At 37.0% G+C, this 23,105-nt stretch overlaps 1 protein-coding gene across 3 annotated transcripts in view; it reads left to right on the plus strand.

Moving 5' to 3' along the window:
- Positions 1-23,105, plus strand: part of CNTLN (centlein) — a 331,029-nt gene that overhangs the window by 93,079 nt on the left and 214,845 nt on the right. For all 3 annotated transcript variants that reach the window (XM_060155107.1, XM_060155109.1, XM_060155108.1), the window contains exons 4-5: positions 11,642-11,776; positions 12,385-12,564. In XM_060155107.1, coding sequence (XP_060011090.1) covers positions 11,642-11,776; positions 12,385-12,564 — 315 coding nt within the window. The remainder of the gene's footprint in view (positions 1-11,641; positions 11,777-12,384; positions 12,565-23,105) is intronic.

A 23,105-nucleotide genomic window follows, 5' to 3' on the forward strand; every position in this document is an offset into this window, starting at 1 on the left:
TGTTTGTTTTTCTCTTAATGACTTTCTTCACTCTATATGACGCTCTCTAGGTCCAACCATGTCTCTGCAAATGACCCAGTTTTGTTCCTTTTTATGGCTGAGTAATATTCCATGGTATATATATGTACCACATGTTCTTTATCCACTCCTCTGTTGATAGACATTTAGGTTGCTTCCATGTCCTGGCTTTTGTAAACAGTGCTGTAATGAACATTGGGGTGCATGTGTCTTTTTGAATTATGATTTTCTCAGGGTATATGCCCAGTAGTGGGATTGCTGGGTCGTATGGTAGTTCTAGTTTTACTTTTTTGAGGAACCTCCATACTGTTCTCCATAGTGGCTGTATCAGTTTACATTCCTACTAAGAGTGCATGAAGGTTCCCTTTTCTCCACACCCTCTCCAGCATTTACTGTTTATAGATTTTTTGATGATGGCCATTCTGACTGGTGTGAGGTGATACCTCATTGTAGTTTTGATATGCATTTCTCTAATAATTAGTGATGTTGAGCATCTTTTCATGTGTCTGTTGGCCATATGTATGTCTTCTTTGGAGAAATGTCTATTTGGGTCTTCCATCCATTTTTTTTATTGGGTTTTTTCTTTTTTTGATATTGAGCTCCATGAGCTGCATGTATAGTTTGGAGATTAATCCTTTGTCAGTTGCTTCCTTTGCAAATATTTTCTCCCATTCTGAGGGTTGTCTTTTCGTCTTGTTTATGGTTTCCTTTGCTGTGTAAAAGCTTTTAAGTTTCATTAGGTCCCATTTGTTTATTTTTGTTTTTATTTCCATTACTCTAGGAGGTGGGTCAAAAAAGATCTTGCTATGATTTATGTCACAGAGTGTTCTGCCTTTGTTTTCCTCTGAGAGTTTTATTGTGTCCAGTCTTATATTTAGGTCTTTAATCCATTTTGAATTTTTTTTCTTTTGTAGGGTGTTAGGAAGTGTTCTAATTTCATTCTTTTACATGTAGCTGTCCAGTTTTCTTAGCACCACTTATTGAAGAGACTGTCTTTTCTCCATTGTGTATCCTTGCCTCCTTTGTCATAGACTAGTTGACCATAGGTGTGGGGATTTAATCTCTGGGCTTTCTATCCTGTTCCATTGATCTATATTTCTGTTTTTGTGCCAGTACCATGCTGTCTTGATTACTGTAGCTTTGTGTATAGTCTGAAGTCAGGGAACCTGATTCCTCCACCTCCATTTTTCTTTCTCAAGATTGATTTGGCTCTTTGGGGTCTTTGTGTTTCCATAAAAATTGTAAAATTTTTTGTTCTAGTTCTGTGAAAAATGCCAGTGGTAGTTTGATAGGGATTGCATTGAATCTGTAGATTGCTTTGGGTAGTATAGTCATTTTCACAATGTTGATTCTTCCAATCCAAGAACATGGTATATCTCTCCATCTGTTTGTATCATCTTTAATTTCTTTCATCAGTGTCTTATAGTTTTCTGCATACAGGTCTTTTGTCTCCCTAGGTAGGTTTACTCCTAGATATTTTATTCTTTTTGTTGCAATGGTAAATGGGAGTGTTTCCTTAATTTCTCTTTCAGATTTTTCATCATTAGTGTATAGGAATGCCAGAGATTTCTGTGCATTAATTTTGTATCCTGCTACTTTACCAAATGCATTGATTAGCTCTAGTAGTTTTCTGGTGGCATCTTTAGGATTTTCTATATATAGTATCACATCATCTGTAAATGGTGACAGTTTTACTTCTTCTTTTCCACTTTGAATTTCTTTTATTTCTTTTTCTTCTCTCATTTCCATGGCTGAGACTTCCAAAACTATGTTGAATAAATAGTGGTGAGAGTGGGCACCCTTGTCTTGTTCCTGATCTTAGAGGTAATGTTTTCAGTTTTTCACCATTGAGAATAATGTTGGGTGTGGGTTTGTCGTATATGACCTTTATTATGTTGAGATAGAGTCCCTCTATGCCCACTTTCTGGATAGTTTTTTTTTATCATAAATGTGTGTTGAATTTTGTCAGAAGCCTTTTCAGCATCTGTTGAGATGGTCATACGGTTTTTGTTCTTCAGTTTGTTAATATGGTATATCACATTGATTTGTGTTTATTGAAGAATCCTTGTATCCCTGGGATAAACCCCACTTGATCATGGTGTTTGATCCTTTTTATGTGTTGTTGGATTCATTTTGCTAGTATTTCATTGAGGATTTTTGTGTCTGTGTTCATCAGTGATATTGGCCTATAGTTATCTTTTTGTGATATCTTTGTCTGGTTTTGCTATCAGGGTGATGGTGGCCTTGTAGAATGAGTTTGGGAGTGTTCTACCCTCTGCAATTTTTGCAAGAGTTTGGGAAGAATAGGTGTTAGCTCTTCCCTAAATGTTTGATAGAATTCGCCTGTGAAGGCTTCTGGTTCTGGAGTTCTGTTGGTTGGAAGATTTTTAATCACAGTTTCAATTTCATTACTTGTGATTTGTCTGTTTATGTTTTCTATTTCTTCCTGGCTCAGTCTTGGGAGGTTGTCCTTTTCTAAGAATTTGTCCATTTTTTCCATGTTGTCCATTCTATTGGCATATAGTTGCTTGTAGTAGTCTCTTATGATCCTTTGTATTTCTGCGGTGTCAGCTGTAACTTCTCCTTTTTCATTTCTAATTTTATTGATTTGAGTCCTCTCCCTTTTTTCTTGTGGAATCTGGCTAAAGGTTTATCAATTTTGTTTACTTTTCAGAGAACCAGCTTTTAGTTTTATTGATTTTTGCTATTGTTTCCTTCATTTCTATTTCATTTATTTCTGCTATGGTATTTATGATTTCTTTCATTCTACTAACTTTGGGTTTTGTTTGTTCTTCTTTCTCTAGTTGCTCTAGATGTAAGGTTAGGTTGTTTATTTGAGATTTTTCTTGTTTCTTGAGGTAAGATTGTATTGCTATAAACTTCCATCCTAGAACTGCTTTTACTCCATCCCATAAGTCTTGGGTTGTCATGTTTTTGTTGTCATTTGTTTCTTATTATTTTCTGATTTTCTCTTTAATTTATTCAGTGATCTCTTGGTTATTCAGTTGCATATTGTTTAGCCTCCATGTGTTTATGGTTTTTACATTTTTTTCCCTGTAATTGATTTCTGATCTCATAGTGTTATGGTTGGAAAAGATGCTTGATAAGATTTCAGTTTTCTTAAATTTACTGAGACTTGATTTATGAGCCAGGATGTGATCTCTCCTGGAGAATGTTTTGTGTGCACTTGAGAAGAAAGTGTATTCTGCTGCTTTCGGATAGGATGTACTATAAATGTCAGTTAAGTCTATCTGGTCTGATGTGTCATTTAAGTCTTGTGTTTCCTTATTAATTTTCTGTCTCGCTGATCTGTCCATTGGTGTAAGTGGAGTGTTAACGTCCCCCACTATTATTGTGTTACTGTCAAATTCCCCTTTTATGGCTGTTAGCATTTACCTTATGTATTGAGGTACTCCTAAGTTGGGTGCATAAATATTTACAATTTTTATATCTTTTTCTTGGATTGATCCCTTGACCACTATGTAGTGTCCTTCCTTTTCTCTTGTAATAGTCTTTATTTTAAAGTCTCTCTTCGGGCTTCCCTGGTGGTCCAGTGGTAGAGAATCCACCTTCCAATGCAGGGGATGCAGGTTTAATCCCTGGTTGGGGAACTAAGATCCCACATGCCGTGGGGTAACTAAGCCCACGTGCTTTAACTATTGAGCTTGGACGCCTCAACTGCAGAGCCTGTGTGCCACAAGTACAGAGCCCACGTGCCCTGGAGCCCATGTACCACAGCTAGAGAGAAGTCTGCGTGCCACAACTAGAAAGAAGCCTGTATGCTGCAATGAAGAGCGCGTGTGCTGCAACTAAATATACGGCATGCTGCAACGAAGATCTTGCCTGCTGCAAGTAATACCCAGCACAGCCAAAAAATAAAATGAAAAAAGATAATAAAGTCTATCTTGTGTGGTATGAGTATTGCTACTCCAGCTTTCTTATGATTCCTATTTGCATGGAATATCTTTTTCCATCCCCTTACTTTCAGTCTGTATGTGTCCCTAGGTCTGAAGTGGGTCTCTTGTAGACAGCATATACACGGGTCTTGTTATTGTGTCCATTCAGCCAGTCTTTGTCTTTTGGTTGGAGCATTTAATCCATTTACATTCAAGGTAATTATTGATATGTATGTACATTCAAGGTAATTATCGATATGTATATTCCTATTACCATTTTCTTGTTTTGTTTTTGTAGGTCTTTTTCTTCTCTTGTGTTTCCTGCCTAGAGAGTTCCTTTAGCATTTGTTGTAGAGCTGGTTTGGTGGTGCTGAATTCTCTTAGCTTTTGCTTGTCTGTAAAGCTTTTGATTTCTCCATTAAATCTGGATCAGATCCATGCTGGGTAGAGTAGTCTTGGTTGTAGGTTTTCCCCTTTCATCACTTTAAATATGTCCTGCCACTCCTTTTTGACTGCAGTGTTTCTGCTGAAAAATGAGCTGATAACCTTATGGGGATTCCCTTGTAGTTTATTTGTTGCTTTTCCCTTGCTGCTTTTAATATTTTTTCTTCGTATTTAATTTTTTTTAGCTTGATAACATGTGTCTTGGCATGTTTTTCCTTGGATTTATCCTGTATGGGACTCTTTGTGCTTCCTGGACTTGGGTGGCTAGTTCCTTTCCCATGTTAGGGAAGTTCTTGAGTATAATCTGTTCAGATATTTTCTTAGGCCCTTTCCCTTTCTCTTCTTCTTCTTCTGGGACCCCTATAATTCGAATATTGGTGCATTTCGTGTCCCAGAGGTCTCTGAGACTGTCCTCATTTCTTTTCATTCTTTTTTCTTTATACTGCTCTGCATCAGTTATTTCTACCATTCTGTCTTACAGGTCACTTAACTGTTCTTCTGCCTCAGTTTTTCTGCTATTGATTCCTTCTAGGGTATTTTTCATTTCAGTTATTGTGCTGTTCATTACTGATTGTTTGTTCTTTGGTTCTTCTAGGCCCTTGTTAAATATTTCTTTTATCTTCTTGATCCATGCCTCCATTTTGTTTTTGAGATCTTGGATCATCTTTACTATCATTACTCTGAATTATTTCTTGGGTAGATTACCTATTTCCTCTTCATCTGTTTGGTTTTGTGGGATTTTACCTTGCTCCTTCATCTGCAGCATATTTCTCTGTCATCTCATTTTGTCTAACCTGCTTTGTTTATGGTCTCCTTTCTGTGGGCTGCAGGGTTGTGGTTCCTCTTGCTTCTGTGGTCTGCCCTCTGGTGAGTGATGTTGGTCCAGGGGCTTGTGTAGGTGTCCTGGTGGGAGGGACTGGTGCTTACGCTCTGGTGGGTGGATCTGAGTGTTTTGCCTCTAATGGCAGGCCTGCATCAGGTCATGTGTTTTGGGGAGTCTGTGAGCTTAGTATGACTTTAAGCAACCTGTCTGTGGACGGGTGGGGCTGTGTTCATGTCTTGCTGGTTGTTTGGTGTGAGGTGTCCAGCACTGGAGCCTGCAGGCAGTTGGGTGGAGCCAGGTCTTGGTGTTGATATGGATACCTCCAGCAAAGCGCACTCCAATTAATATTCCCTGGTCCTGGGAATTCTCTGGTGGTCCAGCATGCTGGACTCTGTGCTCACACCACGGAGGCCCAGGCCTGACCCCTGGCCGGGGAACCAAGACCTTGGAAGCTGCACAGTGTGACCAGAGAAATAAGAAAAAAAAGGAAAGAAAAAAACCCAAAAAGTAAAGAAAACTAACAGAGGAATAAAGTCTAAGACAAATAGCAAAAACAAAAGCAAACGAACAGCAGCAACAACAACACAACACACACACAGAAAAAAAATAAGAGAACAAACAAACAAAAGAATTCAAAAATGAGAGAAATCAATATGGACTAAAGTAATAACAAAAACTGAAAAATAAAACAGAAAGGAAGCAAGCAAAAAAGTGAAGAAAACATAAAATATATACATGAAAGCAATAAAAATAAAATAAAACAAAAATCAAAGAACCAAAACCAGAGAAAAACCCCAAAACAACCAAAAAGTAAAATAAAAATAGAAAAATTAAAAATATATATATTAAAAAAATAAGAATAAAAGATAAAAAATAATTAAAGCAACAATACCAACAACTGAACAGAATGAAACAAACAATAAAAGCATAACAGTAATAAATATATTTTCTTGGGGCATCCTCTCTCAGTGTCCTTGCTCCCACAGTGAGCCATAGCCAATCCCCGCCTCCCAGGGAGGCCTTCCAATACCTCTGCATAGGTCTCTACACCTGCTGTGGGCACTGTGGGGTCAGCTCATAGTCTGGCCTGACTCTCCGGTATACTTGCCCTCAAAGTCCACTGCTGTGAAGGCTATACTGAACTCAATTGTTGGAACATTCATCTATTCAGGTATCTCACAGGTGCAAGATTTACCAACCCGATCTTGGGGATTTAATCTGCAGCTTCTGCAACTGCATGGAAAGATTTCCGTTCCTCTTCCTTAGTTGTACTGTCCCTGGGGCTCAGCTTCGGTTTTGATCCCTTCTCTGCATGTGCGCCACCTTCCTTCCTTGCCCAGGCAAGAGGGAGTGGAAGCAGCAGCTGATTGGGTCACACTTATTCAGGCCAGGGAGGGGTACAGCGGCTACAGTTGGGGGGGCGGCCACAATTGGGGTGTGTGCGAGTTACCTGCGGCAGCCGGGACCAGCAGGCGGTTGCAACAGACTGTGGCGCACTGGCTCTGGTGGGAGTCCCCCTCCCAGTACCCGTGGATGCAGGAGCTGGCGTGTGAGGGTGGTGGCTGCCTTGCCCCGCCCCCATGCACCACTCAGCAATGGCACTTCACCTTCCAGGCAGACCACGCTTCCTCTAGGGGCATTCCTGGCTGTGCTTCCCTCGTTCCTGTCCCCTCTGCTGTGCCCAGGGAGGCAGAAGCCGGCTGCAAAGGTGTTGTAATGGTGGCCCCACCCTTTGCATACCACTCAAGAGTGACGCCTTGCTTCTATGGTGTCTGGAACTTTTCCCACAAACTCTCCTGGTTGTAGAGCTCCTTACTCCTGTCCCTTCAGGCTGTCTTTTTGTAGCCAACAGCTGTCCCCTCCCTGGGTCCTCACTCCAAACCCCATTTTCCAGCACCCAGACCTTGTTTGCAATAGGTGACTCATGACTCAGGCTGGAATGCACAGAGCTGTGGTGTAGACCATGTGTGCAGTTCTTACTTTGTCCTGCCTTCTACTGACCAATGGCTGTGTTCTCCTTTGATTCCCCCGAAGGTCCTTTTCTTTCCCAGCTGATTTCCCCACCATGAGGGAGTTAGAATTTCTGAGTTGCAGGGACCTCTCCTCACCTTCAGCTTCCCGCCAGGGGTGCTAGTCCCATTTTTGATTCCTCTTTTCTTTTTTTTTCTTTCTTTCATCTTACCCAGTTGTGAGGGGATTTTTCTTGTCCTTTTAGGTTCCAAAGTCTTCTGCTAATGTTCAGCAGGTGCTCTATGAGAATTGTTCTATTTGTAGATGTATTCTTGATGTACTTGCGAGGAGCAACGAATTCTGCGTCCTCCTATTCTGCCATCTTGACTCCTCCCCGCTAGGGCATATTTTTAAATGTCTGTGTTCCCTCTCCTCCCACAGAAAGCAGGAAGGGACTTTTCTCTGATCTTCACAGTGACAATCTGATTGTGCTCCTCTGTGTAGAATTCACGAAATTATGGGAACTCCTCTAGACCGGGCCCTCCCAGACATTTTAACTCTCAAATATGTCCACACTGATCCTCCAGTCATTTGTTAATTGCAAATTTGATTTTCCTACCCTGTTACTGGTTTCCATGGAGCTTCCTTTCTTCTGGGTTTTTGCTCTGCTAAATTGTCATTCTCTGTATCTGCCTGTCTCTCTAGTTTTGGGAACAGCAATTTGCCCTATGACCTCAGTTCTCTGATGACTCTAGGAAGAGGTGTTGATTTTCAGTTTGCTCAGCTTTTTTCATGTTGTGTGAAAAGGAGAGACAACTTCCAAGTTCCTACATCCTGGATTGGAAGCCAGAAGTCCCTCCATTATGTTTTTGTTTTTCCACTGAGTAATGTTCAATAGCCATTACTTTTCTAAACTTGTAGTCTGTGGAATAGAGGAACAGTTAAGAATGATGATTCCTTTAGTTTATTTAAATCTTAACTATGTTTCTAGTCAAACTAGAAGAAAGTCACACACATTTTTTTTAACTAGTTGCAGGAAATCTTTCATAGAACAATCTAATAATATAACATATTTTATTGATAATAGTGTAAAAATTGCAATATATCTTCTTTTGGTAAGACTACGCTTTACCTTTGTTGCTGTTAGTTATAAAGTAAATCTTGTAATAAATTTCTCCTTTAAGTATTATATTAGATAACATGACTCTGCTAATAACCGAGTGTATTGTATTCAATTAGATGATTTTTTTAAACATTATATTTCTCTTTTTCCTTACCTTCTAGGAAGCTCATAGATAAGTTTTGGTTCTCATTTACATTTAATTTCTCACCCCTTCCCCTTTCTCCATTTACCATTGTTTTAGTTGTTGTGGTTTCATTACTTTTCTGTTTTTTTATTAAAATTTTTATGTGCATTTGAAAGTAGGTCATATAAATAATATATTAACTATGCTCAAGTATTGCCTCCTACAGTTTTAGGTCTTCTGTGCCACTGCTGCCACACCCCACTTTTTTCCGAAAATGCTTCATATTCACGATCATTTTCTTCTTACTCTGTAGACTTCTTTTGACCATGATTTGAATTATTCATTCCATGGCTTATCCATAATAAATTATTTGTTTCAGACATACTTCCTCTTGTCACTCTTTATGCTTTATGGTTCCTCTGAGTTCTATTTGCTATTTTAATATTAACTCAAGGCAGACCATTAAGAATGTACTCTACTATATCCAGAAAAGTTTGTTTGAAAAGGTTTCATGAAGCTAAATTTAGGACTTAGAGGGTATTATGCTTAGTGAAGTAAGTCAGAGAAAGACAAATAATATTTGATATCACTTATATGTGGAATCTGAACAATAAAACAAACTAATGAATATAACAAAAAAGAAACAGACTCACGTAGAACAAACTAGTGGTTACCAGTGGGGAGAGGAAAAGGGGAAGGGACAAGATAGGTGTAGGGGATTAAGAGGTACAAACCACTATGTATAATGTAAATAAGCTAAAAGGATATATTGTACAGCACAGGGAATATAGCCATTTTGAATAATAACTATAAATGGAGTATAACTTTTAAAAATTGTGAATCATGTTATACACCGGAAACTTATATAATTTATTATAAATCAACTATACCTCAGTAAAAAAGAAAACAAAATAAATGAATTGTAACTATATATACCTGTGCTTTCATTATAGAAACTAGATCATTGAGGGTATATTTTATCAGGAAAATGTTTGGAGTTATACAAAATTTAACAGATTTTTGAGAGTTTATCAGTCCTCTTCCGTTGGGAGTACATCTTTGTCTAACTTATTACTTTAATGATTATAATATATAATACCAATTATTAAACTAATTATCAAAATTTGATAGTTTTGGTTAACTAAGTTCCCACTGTATTTTGTGTTTTTATTTAGAAATTAAGTCTATATTTGTCCTGTGGATTACTAAATTCACTCAAATGCCAACATTTTAATATATTAAGTAATTTTCATGAAAGGGCTTGCTATTGGTGTCATTTATATTGTCAAGTTAAGTTTAGTTCACATTATTGGGCAAACCCTTCTGAACCTTAAATCATTTGATCTAGTGTCGCACCTTCCTGATAGTCTCCAGAATAGGTGAGGATGCTCAATTTTTGTCAGTTCTCCTTTGAAAGGATAGGCCTGTAGGTATTTCAGTCTTAGTGTTCATATGATTGAATTTATCATTCAGTGTCAGTCTCATTCATAAACATTTACTATAATCTAGTTTGGGAGATAGTATGTGTACATAGATAATCAGTAAGACTAGGTAATTTGTTATGTGTCAAATGAATAATGTAGGCAATACAGAAATTTAGAAATAGCAGAAATTACTGTGATAGCTGGGGAAGGCTTCATTGAGGAGGTAGAAATTGAATATTGAAGGAGGCTGAGACTTAGATGAGAAAGGAAAAATAGGCTGTGAATTGTGGATGGGCCATGTTATGCATCTGTTTTTATGCTGTTTGATTGATGTCAAACACATTTTGATATGCCCTAATAATTAAAATAGGAAATAAAAATTAAAAGTAATATGAGGTACCATTTATATCTCATTTGTAAAAACTTACCAAGCTTGAGCGTCATGTTGGTGCACATGTGGAGCTATGAGAACTCTTGAAGTGCATATAACCTATGAACTAGTAATGCCACCTCTTAATATAAATAATCAAAAGCAATGTTTTATTAATGTGATCCCCACACTGAAAAAAATACATTTTACTTCATGACCCAGTATACACAGAGATGAAATAAAAGTTTCATACATACACTACTATATATAAAATAGATAACTGATAAGAATCTACTGTATAGCACAGGGAGCTGTACTTAATACTCTACAATGGCATATATGGAGAAAGAGTACAAAAAAGAGTGGATATATGTATGTGTATAACTGATTCACTTTACTGTGCAGCAGAAACTTATACAACATTATAAATCAACTATACTCCAATAAAAATTTTAAAAAATAATGTAGTTTTACTATATATAATAAAGGTAAAATATAACAAAGCATATATCAAGTATGAATTTAATAATGTTTAAATAAAATAGAAATTCTAAATTAAACACTGCAAAAAAATTTAAGAGCTACTAGTTTCAAATATTGGTTGAAAAAATTAGTGGGTTGACAAAAGTTGAGTAAGTTTAGTAAAGAGTTAATATCAGGACATGGATGTCTGTTTTAGCATGTTGGTTCGAGGTGGCAGCAGATAATTCAGATGGAGGTATTTTAGAGAAAACTGGAAATGTGGGATTGGTGATTGGGAAAGAGTCAGGGCTGGATTATGGATTGGGTAGTCTTTCAGACAGAGATGAGATCAGAAGCCAAGAGAGTGGGTAAATTTTCTGAGGGAAAAGCTGTAAAGATTTGAGAAGAGGGAAACTAAGAATTGAGTCATGGATACATCCTCCAATTAGGTAGCATTTACTCTGGTAGGTGAGAAGAATATTCAGTTAAAAATTATGGCAATTTTAATATTCTGAATATTCTTTCTACAGAGCAAGATACTTTTTGTATCAAGGCAGACTTTCCATTTTTCATTCTTTAAAATTGCTTATGCTTTCACAAAACTGTATTCGTTTCTCTAAAAAATATTTTCTTCCAAATGATAGTAAAATAGAGGATAATTCTTATTTTAGTTACATAAGCATTTTCTTTAATTAGAATGTTTTGTAAAATTTCATTTTTTTCCTATTACACACAGAAATCCAAAAAGTTTGCTTTCTGTATGTGGCTTAATATTTGGTATCCAGTTTTTAATGGGTTCTTCATCTTAAACTAGTAAGTCAGTACCAGATTTGTACATTTTACTTGAAAATCTCTGGGCATGTCATAGGAAATGAGTATTATGATAATGGATATTATTATGAAAGGTAGTTAATTCTAATATTATCAGTCAAAATCTAAAACTTTTTACATAAAATTATTTTTTCCTAGAAATACCAGCTCATCAGTAATTTTGCTTTTTTCCATAGAGAGAATCAGGACTAAAACAGGAAATAAATGACCTTGTAAAACGGAAGGTTGCAGTAGATGAAGAAAATGCTTTCTTAAGGAAAGAATTCAGTGACTTGCAGAAGAAATTTAAAGATAAAAGTCAAGAAGTTAAGGTGTGTTGACTTGTACATAGTTTTACAGTACTTTCTTTGAAGTCCTACTTAAAGCTTTGTCAGCCTTTGTGGCACAGAAAGTGACAAGCTTGGAGGAAAAATTGCCTTAGGCCCTGCTGTACCATACAGTTTTCTTACATGCAGAAACTCTGAGAAAGATGCTTTAAAGCTAAGACTCTAAGCTTTATAACTTTAAGATAAATAGTTAATGATGGAAATGGAGCTAAGGAAGTAGGAGTGTGAATATGTGGCTTCTTGTAATTAGATTCTGATGGGACTGGCATTATTAATTGATAAAACCCAGGTCTGGGAGGATATGTCTGTGTGGGTCTCAAAAATAGCTGGGGACAGCATCAAAGGCAGCTTGATCAATTAATGGGCTCTTTGCAAATGTGTACTCATCAAAGCTGTCATCCAGTGAAAAAATATGACCCATCCACCTGCATGAAAAGAGGCCAATAAAAGTATACAGGTGACCTTGGCCATCAAATATAGAAGCTGCTGTGGGGGTAAAATTGTACAGTTTATATTTGCTGATTAGTTCTCACCTGTTTTTTGGTTTGTTTCATTCTGTTTTTTTTATCGGCCCCTGTGGTACTGTTCTACAGGACACTAAGGAGTGTGTACAGAATAAGGAAGAGCAAAACAGACTGGTTATAAAAAATCTGAAGGAGAAAAATGAGAAATTAAGTACCCACTGCGCTGACCTGCTAAATGACCTGGAAAAACTGAGGAAGCAGGAAGCACATTGGAGAAAAGAAAAGTATAGCATTGATGCAAAAATAAAGGTATGCAATGAGAATGGAATCTGTGCTGTTATTTTGGATCTAACTTCTTATAGGAAGTTTATTACATGTTATTTTCTTTAAATAACAAGTTATATATTCATATCCACCAGTGGGGACTAGCATTAATTTATATTCCTTCAGTTAAGACCCACAGCTTTTTAAAAATTGATGTTGCAAAGCAGGAAACTGACTTCAAATACTTATCTAAAATGTAATCATTAAAAAATAAAGGCTGTTGCATTTTGAAATAAAACATGTTTTGAAAAAACATATTTAGAATTATGAATTTTGGCTTTTTGCAGTTAGGGATTAAATTTATAAATATAGCTAGGATTCATTGCAATATAGTTTTAATACTGTATTTTCCAGGTCCTTTAAAAACTATGTAAAAAAAGCACAAAACAGTTAAAAAATACTCACATGTGTTTTATATGTGTTTCTTTGGCTTGAGAGGGCCTTATTCATCGTAAAATTTTACTTTTATAGAAGATAAAAGGTGCAATCAATCTTTATAATATTCTTATATCCTTTTTGATCAGTTTTTTTTCAAAATAATATTTTCTTGTAGCTTTCTCTTGGTCTTGAGAATGTTTTTGTTCATTTTTTCCCACCGAATTTCAGGTTTCTCTTTTAACATAGATTTTGTTGAAAAGGCCTCAGACAAATTTTAGTGCTAGTAAATATGATAGTTCCTCTATGTATACATGCTTAAGAAGAATATATAACATAAGTATACACATATATATATATATAGTGCTATTAAAATATAGTAAGAATGGATATGTGTGTCTACGTGTGTGTGAGTGTATGCACGTGTGCCTGATTATTTAAGCATTTGTCTTTCTGAGTGTGTGAATCTATTCATTGCAGATATTTAAAGAAATACATACAGTAATTCTGTTAGTGCACAATCAGGGAATGACTGAGCCATTGAGAGAAGTGAATTCTGGCACATTTGTTTTCTTATTTTTATATCAGTTTCTGCTTCCCTACAGCCTTTAAGCAGTTTGGTAGTGTCATAAGGGTAAGTGGTACTTCCTTGTGTTAATCATAGCTGCATGATTTTTTGATGATGATTTCATTTCCTTATTTGCCATTCAAATAGTTCATTCTATGATTTACTGTGATTTTCAGTTCTGACTTTTTTTTCTATTAGAGTGCTTATCTTTTCTTATTAATTTGTAAGCATTCTTTATTCTAGATAGCAATACTTTTAAAAATATATATATATCACACATACCTTCTGTTCATTGAGTCTTGAATAAGGTGAATTAAACATTCAAAAATTTGTGAATTTTTATAGTCATTTTTATTATTTCCTTCTCTAATGTTTTTGTTTTAGAAGTCTTATATTCTTAAGTATTCCCTACCCTAACATTTTTAATCTATTTAGAATTCATTTTTGGGTGTCGTCTTCCACACCATTTATTCAGTAGTTTATTGATTTCTGATTCAGTCTCTCTCACATCTCTAAGTTTCCATGAGTATGTTTGGGTTTGTTTCTGGACTTCCTGTTTCTGGACTTTCTGGAAAACCTGTTATTTTCATGGTTTTAGGTATTGTAGTTTTAGAATTTTACTCATTATTTTGTAGGGTGATCTACTTCTTTATTCTTCTTTTTGTAAGTCATGAGCCCTATATGTGCCTCTTCACTATCTAATAATATTTAAGGATCATTTCATTAGTTTTACTGAAAAATTCTGTTAGAAAGCAGGTTGGAACATCATCTAATTTATGAATTAATTTTGGAAGAATTATAATCCTGCTATTTAAGAATGTGGCATGTGGTTTTGTAAGTTTCTTAGAACAGTACTGTTCATTTTTATTAGATTTATTCCTAGCTATTAATATTAAAATATTGTTTTATGCTAAATATTTTTTTGCTGAATAATATTTTAAATTATATTTTTAATTAATTATTTCTAGAAGACAGCAATATTATTGAATTATCTTGAGCTTCTTTTCAACAATTTTCCCCAAATGTCTTAGTTCAAAAAATGTGTACATTTTCTAGATTTTTCTAAGTTATATAATTACATTGTCAGTAAGAAAACTCTCTTTCCTTTTGGTGTATAATTCACATACCATACGTTTAATCCATTTAAAGTGTACAGGCCAATAGTTTTTAGTTTATGCAGAGTTGTGCAACTATTATCAAAATTACTTTTAGAACATTTTCATCATCCCCAAAAGAAGCCCTGTAACCTTTAACAATCACTCCTCATTTATCCTTAGCTCTGCAGCCCGAGATAACCACTTATGGCCTTTCTCTATATATAGATTTATCTGCTCTAAACATTTCACATTAATGAAATTATAGTATATGATCTTTTGTGACTGACTTCTTCCACTTAGAATAATGTTTTCAGGGTTTATCCATGTTGTAACATGTATCAGTACTTCATTCTTTTTATAGTTTAATAATATTCTATTATATAAATATCCTACATTTTATTCATTTATCTCAAGTAGAAGGATATTTGTGTTATGAATAATACTGCTACAAATATCTGTGTACAATATTTTGTGTATACATCACACATTTTTATTTCTCATAGGTACATACCAAAGAGAGATTACTAGTTCATGTGATAATTCTGTTTTTAAGCTTCTGAGGAACTGTCAGACTGTTTTCAAAAGCAGCTGTACTATTTTACATTCCAAACAGGAGTTACTGAGGGTTCTGATTTCTCTTTGTCCTCGTCAGCACTTGTTATTGTCTATCTTTTTGATTGGAGCCATCTTTGTGGATGTGAATGACATCTCATTGTGGTTTTGATTTGCTTTTCCCTGATAGCTAATAATTCTGGTCATCTTTTTATATGTTATTGGCCATTTGCATGTCTTTGAAGAAATGTGAAATCATTTCTTTTGCATATATTCTGGTTACAAGCCTCTTTTTATTGATATAATTTGAAACTATTTTCTTCAGTTTTCTGAGTTGTTTCTTACATCCTTAATGGTAGTATTTGAACACAAAAGTTTAAAATTTTGATAATTAATTTATCTCCTTTTTCTTTTGTTGCCCATGCTTTTGGGCATTCTCAGATGCATCTCAGATATGCATCTTGAGAAACCATTGCCTAATCAAAGATCATGAAATTGGACACGTATGTTTTCTTCTAAGAGTTTTATTTCTTACCTTTATGTCTTTATCCATTTTGAGTTAATTTTTGAATATGATGTTTGATAGGAATCCAGCTTCATTCTCTTGCACGTGTATTCAGTTGTCCCAGCTCTGTTTGTTAAAAAAGACTGTTCTTCCCCCACTGAATTTATCGTGCCATGTTTATTGAAAATCAGTTGACTGTAAATATAAGGGTTTATTTCTGGACCTCAATTCTGTTCCTTTGATCTATACATTTATCCTCATGCATATGTCACACTACATTGATTATTGTAGACTTATAGTAAGTTTTGCAGTTGGGATTTGTGTGTCCTCCAAATTCTTCCATTTTGAAGGTTGGCTATTCTGTGTGTCTTGCATTTCTATATGAATTTTAGAATCAGCTTTTCCATTTCTTGCAAAAAAAAAGCAAGCTGAGATGATTTTGGTAAAGATTGTATTGAATCCCTGTCACCGTTTTTAGTGTAGGCATTTACAGCTATACGTGTCCCTCTGAGCATTGCCTTTGCTACATCCTGTAAGTTTTGGCATGTTATGTGTTTTTTTAAAAAACATTTATTTAGGGCTTCCCTGGTGGTGCAGTGGTTGAGAGTCCGCCTGCCGATACAGGGGACACGGGTCCGTGTCCTGGTCCAGGAAGATCCCACATGCCGCGGAGCGGCTGGGTCCGTGAGCCATGGCCACTGAGCCTGCACGTCTGGAGCCTGTGCTCCGCAATGGGAGAGGCCACAACAGTGAGAGGCCCGCGTACTGCAAAAAAAAAAAAAAATTTATTTTTGGCTGCGTTGGGTCTTCATTACTGCATGCAGGCTTTCTCTAGTTGAGGCGAGTGGGGAATACTCTTCGTTGTGGTGCGCGGTCTTCTCATTGCGGTGGCTTCTCTTGTTGCAGAGCATGTGCTGTAGGCACGTGGGCTTCAGTAGTTGTGGCATGCAGGCTCAGTAGTTGTGGCTCGTGGGCTCTAGAGCGCAGACTCAGTAGTTGTGGTACACAGGCGTAGTTGCTCCATGGCATATGGGATCTTCCTGGACCAGGGCTTGAACCCGTGTCCCCTACATTGGCAGGCAGATTCTTAACCACTGTGCCACCACGGAAGTCCTAGCATGTTATGTTTTTGTTTTCATTTGTCTCTGGATATTTTCTGATTCTCTTGTGATTTCTTCTTTGATCTATTGGCTGTTTAAGTGTGTATTGTTTAATTTCCATATATTTTGAATTTTTCAGTTTTCCTTCTGTTACTGAGTTCTAGCTCCATTCCACTGTGGTTGGAAAAGATACTTTGTATTATTTTAAGTTTTTAAAGTTTATTATGAGCTTTTTTATTGCTTGACATATGGTCTTATATGGCGAATGTTCTGTGTGTACTTAAGAAATATGTATATTCTGCTGTTTTGAGGTAGAGTGTTCCATATACATCTGTTAGGTATACTTGGTTTATAGTGTTTTTCAGGCTCTTTGTATCCTTAGTGACCATCTATATAGATGTTCTATCATTATTTACAGTGGCCTATATTCTCCAACTATTATTGTAAAACTCTATTTCTTCCTTCAATTCTATACTTTATATATTTTAAGTCTCTGGTTTTTGGTGCATGTATGTTTATAGTGGTTACACCTTGATGAATTGACTCATTGATCAATATATTATGTCCTCTTTTGTCTCCTATAACAGTTTTTGACTTAGTTTATTTTGTCCAACATTCTTATGTCCAGCCTAACTCTCTTTTGTTTATTATTTTCATGGAATATCTTTTCTCATCCTTTGATTTTCAATCTTTTTGTGTCTTTGGATATGATAGTATCTTTTAAAAACATATAGTTGTATAATTTTTTTTGTTTGTTTGTTTGTTTGTTTTTCTGTACGTGGGCCTCTCACTGTTGTGGCCTCTCCCATTGCGGAGCACAGGCTCCGGACGCGCAGGCTCTGGACGCGCAGGCTCAGCGGCCATGGCTCACGGGCCCAGCCGCTCCGCGGCATGTGGGATCTTCCCATACCGGGGCACGAACCCGTGTCCCCTGCATCGGCAGGCGGATTCTCAACCACTGCGCCACCAGGGAAGCCCATTTGGTAGTTTTTGACCATTATTTCTTTGAGTATTTTTTTCTGTCCTTATTCTATTGCCTCTCGTTCTGGTAGTCCCTTTATGTTTATATTGGTGCATTTAGTGGTGTCCAGTATTCCTCTGGGGCTATTAATTTGTATTATTCTTTTTTCTTGATATAGCTTCAAGTTTTTTGTTCTTATTCCTGTCAGTTCATATTAAATGTTGAGCTCTTCTAGTGAGGTTTTTTTGTTTGTTTTTTTGTTTGTTTTCATTTTAGTCACTGTGCTTTTTAGCACCAGAATTTCCATTTGGATGTTTCAAAACAATTTATATTACTTTATTGGTATTTTCCATCAGATGAGATATTGTCATTTTAACTTTTTAAAAATGATATGATACTTTTTAAAACATGATTTTCTTTTACTTTTTAAATATACTTATAATGCCTCTTTTGAAGTCTTTGTGAAGGCTGGTATCTGGATCCTCTCATGGGCAGTTGCTATTGCTTGCTTTCTTTGCTTTGCATGAATGACACCTTTTCTTTGCATGTTGTAATTTTTTTGTTGAAAAATGTACATTTCAAGTTATATGCTAGGAGGAGTCAATTCAGCACCGTGGCAGAATGAAAAGCTATCTTTGTCTTTCCCCTTCAATCTACAACTAGTAAAACATCTAAAACACAACAACGAAGCCTCTGTCCAATATATCAGGTTGCTGGAGAATTCCACACATCTGTGCATCTAAAGGTGGGTGGACTGGAACACATGGAGGAGCCTGAACCAAGGGAACAGCAGAGGCATGCTTGAAGTCCTGGTCCATCAGCCATGGCAGCTGAACCCACAACCCCAGAGAACCTGGCAGTGGCAGGGGACGTGGTGCACATGACTCAAGCCTCCTGGCCACATGGTTACTACAGCCACAAGTAACCGGGCAGCAGTGGTAGTGGGGCCTGGTACCCCGTTCCTCCAGCTGCTAAGGCACCCATTACTCCAGCCTCTCACATGGACATCTCATCTGTGGAGCTTATAACACTGGACACCACAGAGGCACTTGCAGGAAACTTACAACACTGGACACCATAGAGGCACCCGTAGGACCCTGGCTCCCCCTTCCCTTTCCCCCATGATAGTGGAACCTTCAACTTTGGATCCCAGATGAGGGATCCACCATCCAAGGGCCCCAGGCAGCAGCAACTGTGACACTGGCAGAAGCAAGGTACCAATGACCCCAGAGACACAAGAAACAATAATGAATGCACAGGGCCACACCTCTGACAGAGGCGATGGAACGTGGAAAGTGCAGACTCTCAAATAGAATCAGAGGCAGCTCAGGTAAGAGAAACCCAAAACTTGTGCTATATCACTACCTACTGGAAATCAAAAGAAAGACCTCTAATTTCTAACCTGTTGAATTGCTAGTATCAAGCAGAAAGGTGTTCCCTACTTCACATGCACCAGCAGAGGAACAATTTATCAAGCACCATGAAAAACCACAGTACCATTGTACCACAAAAAGAAAATGACAATTTCACATAAATTAAACTTAAAGTCATGGAACATTGCAATCTGATTGATAGAGAATTCAAGAGAGTTGTCATGAAGAAACTCAACTAGCTACAAGAAAACTCAGAAAGGGTGTTCATTGAGCTCAGGAATAAAATTAATGAACAGAAGGAATAATTTACCAAAGAGGTTGAAACTAAAAGAAAAGAACCAAGGGGCTTCCCTGGTGGCGCAGTGGTTGAGAGTCCACCTGCCAATGCAGGGGACACGGGTTTGTGCTCCAGTCTGGGAGGATCCCACATGCCGCGGAGCGGCTGGGCCCATGAGCCATGGCCACTGAGCCTGCGCGTCCGGAGCCTGTGCTCCGCAACGGGAGAGGCCACAACAGTGAGGGGCCCGCATACCGCAAAAAAAATAAAAATAAAAAAATAAAAAGAAAAGAAAAGAACCAAACCACAATTCTGGAGCTTAAGAATTCAATAAATGAGATGAAGAATGCATTAGAAAGCATTGGATATAGAGCAGACCATAGTGAAGAGAGAATTAGTGATGGACTTCCCTGGTGGCACAGTGGTTAAGAATCTGCCTGCCAATGCAGGGGATGCAGGTTCGAGCCCTGGTCTGGATAGATCCCACATGCCTTGGAGCAGCTAAGCCTGTGCGCCACAACTACTGAGCCTGTGCTCTAGAGCCCATGAGCCACAACTACTGAGCCTGCATGCTGCAACTACTGAAGGTGGCACGCCTATAGCCTCTGCTCTTCAACAAGAGAAGCCACTGCAACGAGAATCCTGGGCACTGCAATGAAGAGTAGCCCCCAATCGCAGCAACTAGAGAAAGCATGCATGCAGCAACGAAGACCCCACGCAGCCAAAAATAAATAAATAAAATATAAATAAATTTGTTAAAAAAAAGAGAATTAGTGAGCTCAAAGATAGAAATCTTGGAATGATACAGTAGAAGAAGAAAGAGGATTGAAATATAAAAAAATGAGGAAATTCTACAATAGTTATTCAGCTCTTTTGGGAAGGGCAGCAATAGGGTAATGGGTACCCCAGAGGGAGAAGAGAGGAGAAGGGAGCAGAGAATTCATTTATAATAGCTGAGAACTTCCCAAACGTGGGGAAGGAACTAGATACACAAGCCCATGATGCTAAGAGAACACCCAAACTGCCTCAATGCAAAAACCTTGTCCAAGACACATTATATTAAAGTTGTCAAAAGTCAATGACAAAGGAAGATTTTGAAATTCAGCCAGGGAAAAAAAGATGGTAACCTACAAAGGAACCCCCATTACGCTATCAGCAGATTTCTGAAACCCTACAGGCCTGGAGGGAGTGGAATGACAAGCTCAAAATACTGAAAGATTAAAAACTATCACCCAAGAATACTCCGTCCAGCAAAGTTATCATTCAGATATGAAGGAGAAAGAAAGATTTTCCCAGATAAATAAAAGCTCAGAGTTCATTAAAACTAGACCTGCCTTACAAGAAATGTTGAACGGTGCTCTTCTACCAGAAACAAAAAGGCAAAAGTACACAAAAGTTCGAGCAAGGTGATAAATAGAATCAGAAAGCTGTAATTATTAGAATTGGCTTTTAAATGCTTTTTTATAGCATAAAAGTTAAAGGGGAAAAGTAGAAAAAATAACTGTATCTACTTCAATTTGCTAACAAACTCTCAACGTATAAAGGGATAATTCAAGACAACAAAAACAAAAAGGGAAGCGGAAAAGGATGTAATCTATATATGTAAATGAAGATAAGATGCTATCAACAGAAAAAAGAGTACTTTATCCATGAGACGTTTTAGACAAAACTCACAGCAACCACAAAGCATAAATCTAGAACAGAGACATGAAAAATAAACAAGGAGAAAACTGAGAAAAAAATCATAGAAAACCAAAATGGCAGACATAAACAGAAAGAAAAAGAAATGATGGAGATATAGAGCAACCAGAAAACAAAAGGTAAAATGGCAGTGACTAGTTATCATCTATCAATTATAACTCTTAATGTAATTGATTGAATTCACCAATCAAAAGACACAGAGTGACTGGATGCATTAAAAAACAAGACTCAAGTATACGTTGTTTCCAGGAGACTCATCTCAGCTCTAAAGACAAATGTAAATGTGAAGGGACTGAATATGATACTCCAAGCAAATGACAACCAAAATAAGTGGATGTAGCCATACTCATGTCAGACAAAATAGACTTCAAACCAAAGAAGGTAACAAGAGACAAAATTGAACAGTATATAATGATAAAGGGGACAATTCATCAAGAAAATATAATATTTATATATGCATCTAACATAGAAGCACCAAAATATATAAAACAGTTATTAGTAAATCTAAAGGGAGCAATTGACAGTAACACAGTAATAGTAGGGGACTTTAACACGAGCAGTTGATAGTAACACAGTAATAGTAGGGGAGTTTAACACCCCACCTGCATCAGTGGATAGTTCATCCAGGCCAAAAGCCAACAAGGAAACAGTGATCTTAAATGATACATTAGACCAAATGGATTTGATAGATTTGTACAGGGTATTCAGTCCAAATGCAGCAGAATGCATATTCTTCTCAAGTGTACATGGAACTTTCTCGAAGTTAGACCATATATTGGGACACAAAACAAGTCTCAAGAAATGTAAGAAGATTGAAATCATATCAAGCATCTTTTCAGTGGTATGAAACTAGAAATCAACTACAAGAAGAAAGCTGGAAAAATCACAAATATGTGGAGAATGAACAACATGCTACTAAGCAACTATTGGGTCAACAAAAAATCAAAGGAGAAATCAAAATTTATTTGATGATGAATGGAAAGGAAAATAGGACAAACCAAAATCTGTTGGAGGCAGCAAAAACAGTACTAAGGGAGAAGTTTATAGACATTCAGGCCTACTTTAAGAAACAAGAAAAATCTCAGTTGAACAATCTAACCTTACGTCTAAAGGAACTGGAAAAAGAATGACAAATGAAGCCAGAAGTCAGTAGAAGGAAATAAATAATAAAGATCATAGTGGAAATAAATTAAATGGAGACTAAAAAGACAATAAAAAAATCAATGAAATTAAGAGCTGGTTCTTTGAAAAGATAAAATCAACAAACCTTTAGCTAGACTCATTAGGGAAAAAAGACAAGGCTCTGGCAAATAAATTTGGAAATGAAAGAGGAGGAATAACAGTGGATACCAAAAAAAAAAAAGGATTATAAGAGCATATTATGAACAACTATATGCCAACAAGTGGAACAGCCTAGAAAAAACAGACAAATTTTTAGAATCATACAGCTTCCAAGACTGAATCATGAAGAAATAGAAAATTTGAATAGACCACATAACTAGTATAGAAATTGAAACAGTAATCAAAAAGCTCCCCAGGCCTAGACAACTTCACAAGTGAATTCTACCAAACATTCAAAGAAGATTTAATACCTGTTCTTCTCAAACTCTTCCAAAAAACTGAAGAGGAGTCAATGATTCCTAACTCAGTTTATTAGGCCAACATCACTCTCATAGCAAAACCAGACAAAGACAACACACAGAAAAAAGAAAATTACAGGCCAATATCTTTGATGAACATAGATGCAAAAATTCTGAACAGAATATTAGCAAGCCAAGTAAAACAGTACATTAAAAGAATCATCACTGGGCTTCCCTGGTGGCGCAGTGGTTGAGAGTCCGCCTGCCGATGCAGGGAGACACGGGTTCGTGCCCCGGTCCGGGAGGATCCCACATGCGGCGGAGCGGCTAGGCCCGTGAGCCATGGCCTCTGAGCCTGCGCATCTGGAGCCTGTGCTCCACAACAGGAGAGGCCACAACAGTGAGAGGCCCACGTACTGCAATAAAAAAAAAAAGAA

This window comes from Lagenorhynchus albirostris, chromosome 7, assembly GCF_949774975.1.
Source record: "Lagenorhynchus albirostris chromosome 7, mLagAlb1.1, whole genome shotgun sequence".
Classification (NCBI taxonomy): Eukaryota; Metazoa; Chordata; class Mammalia; order Artiodactyla; family Delphinidae; genus Lagenorhynchus; species Lagenorhynchus albirostris.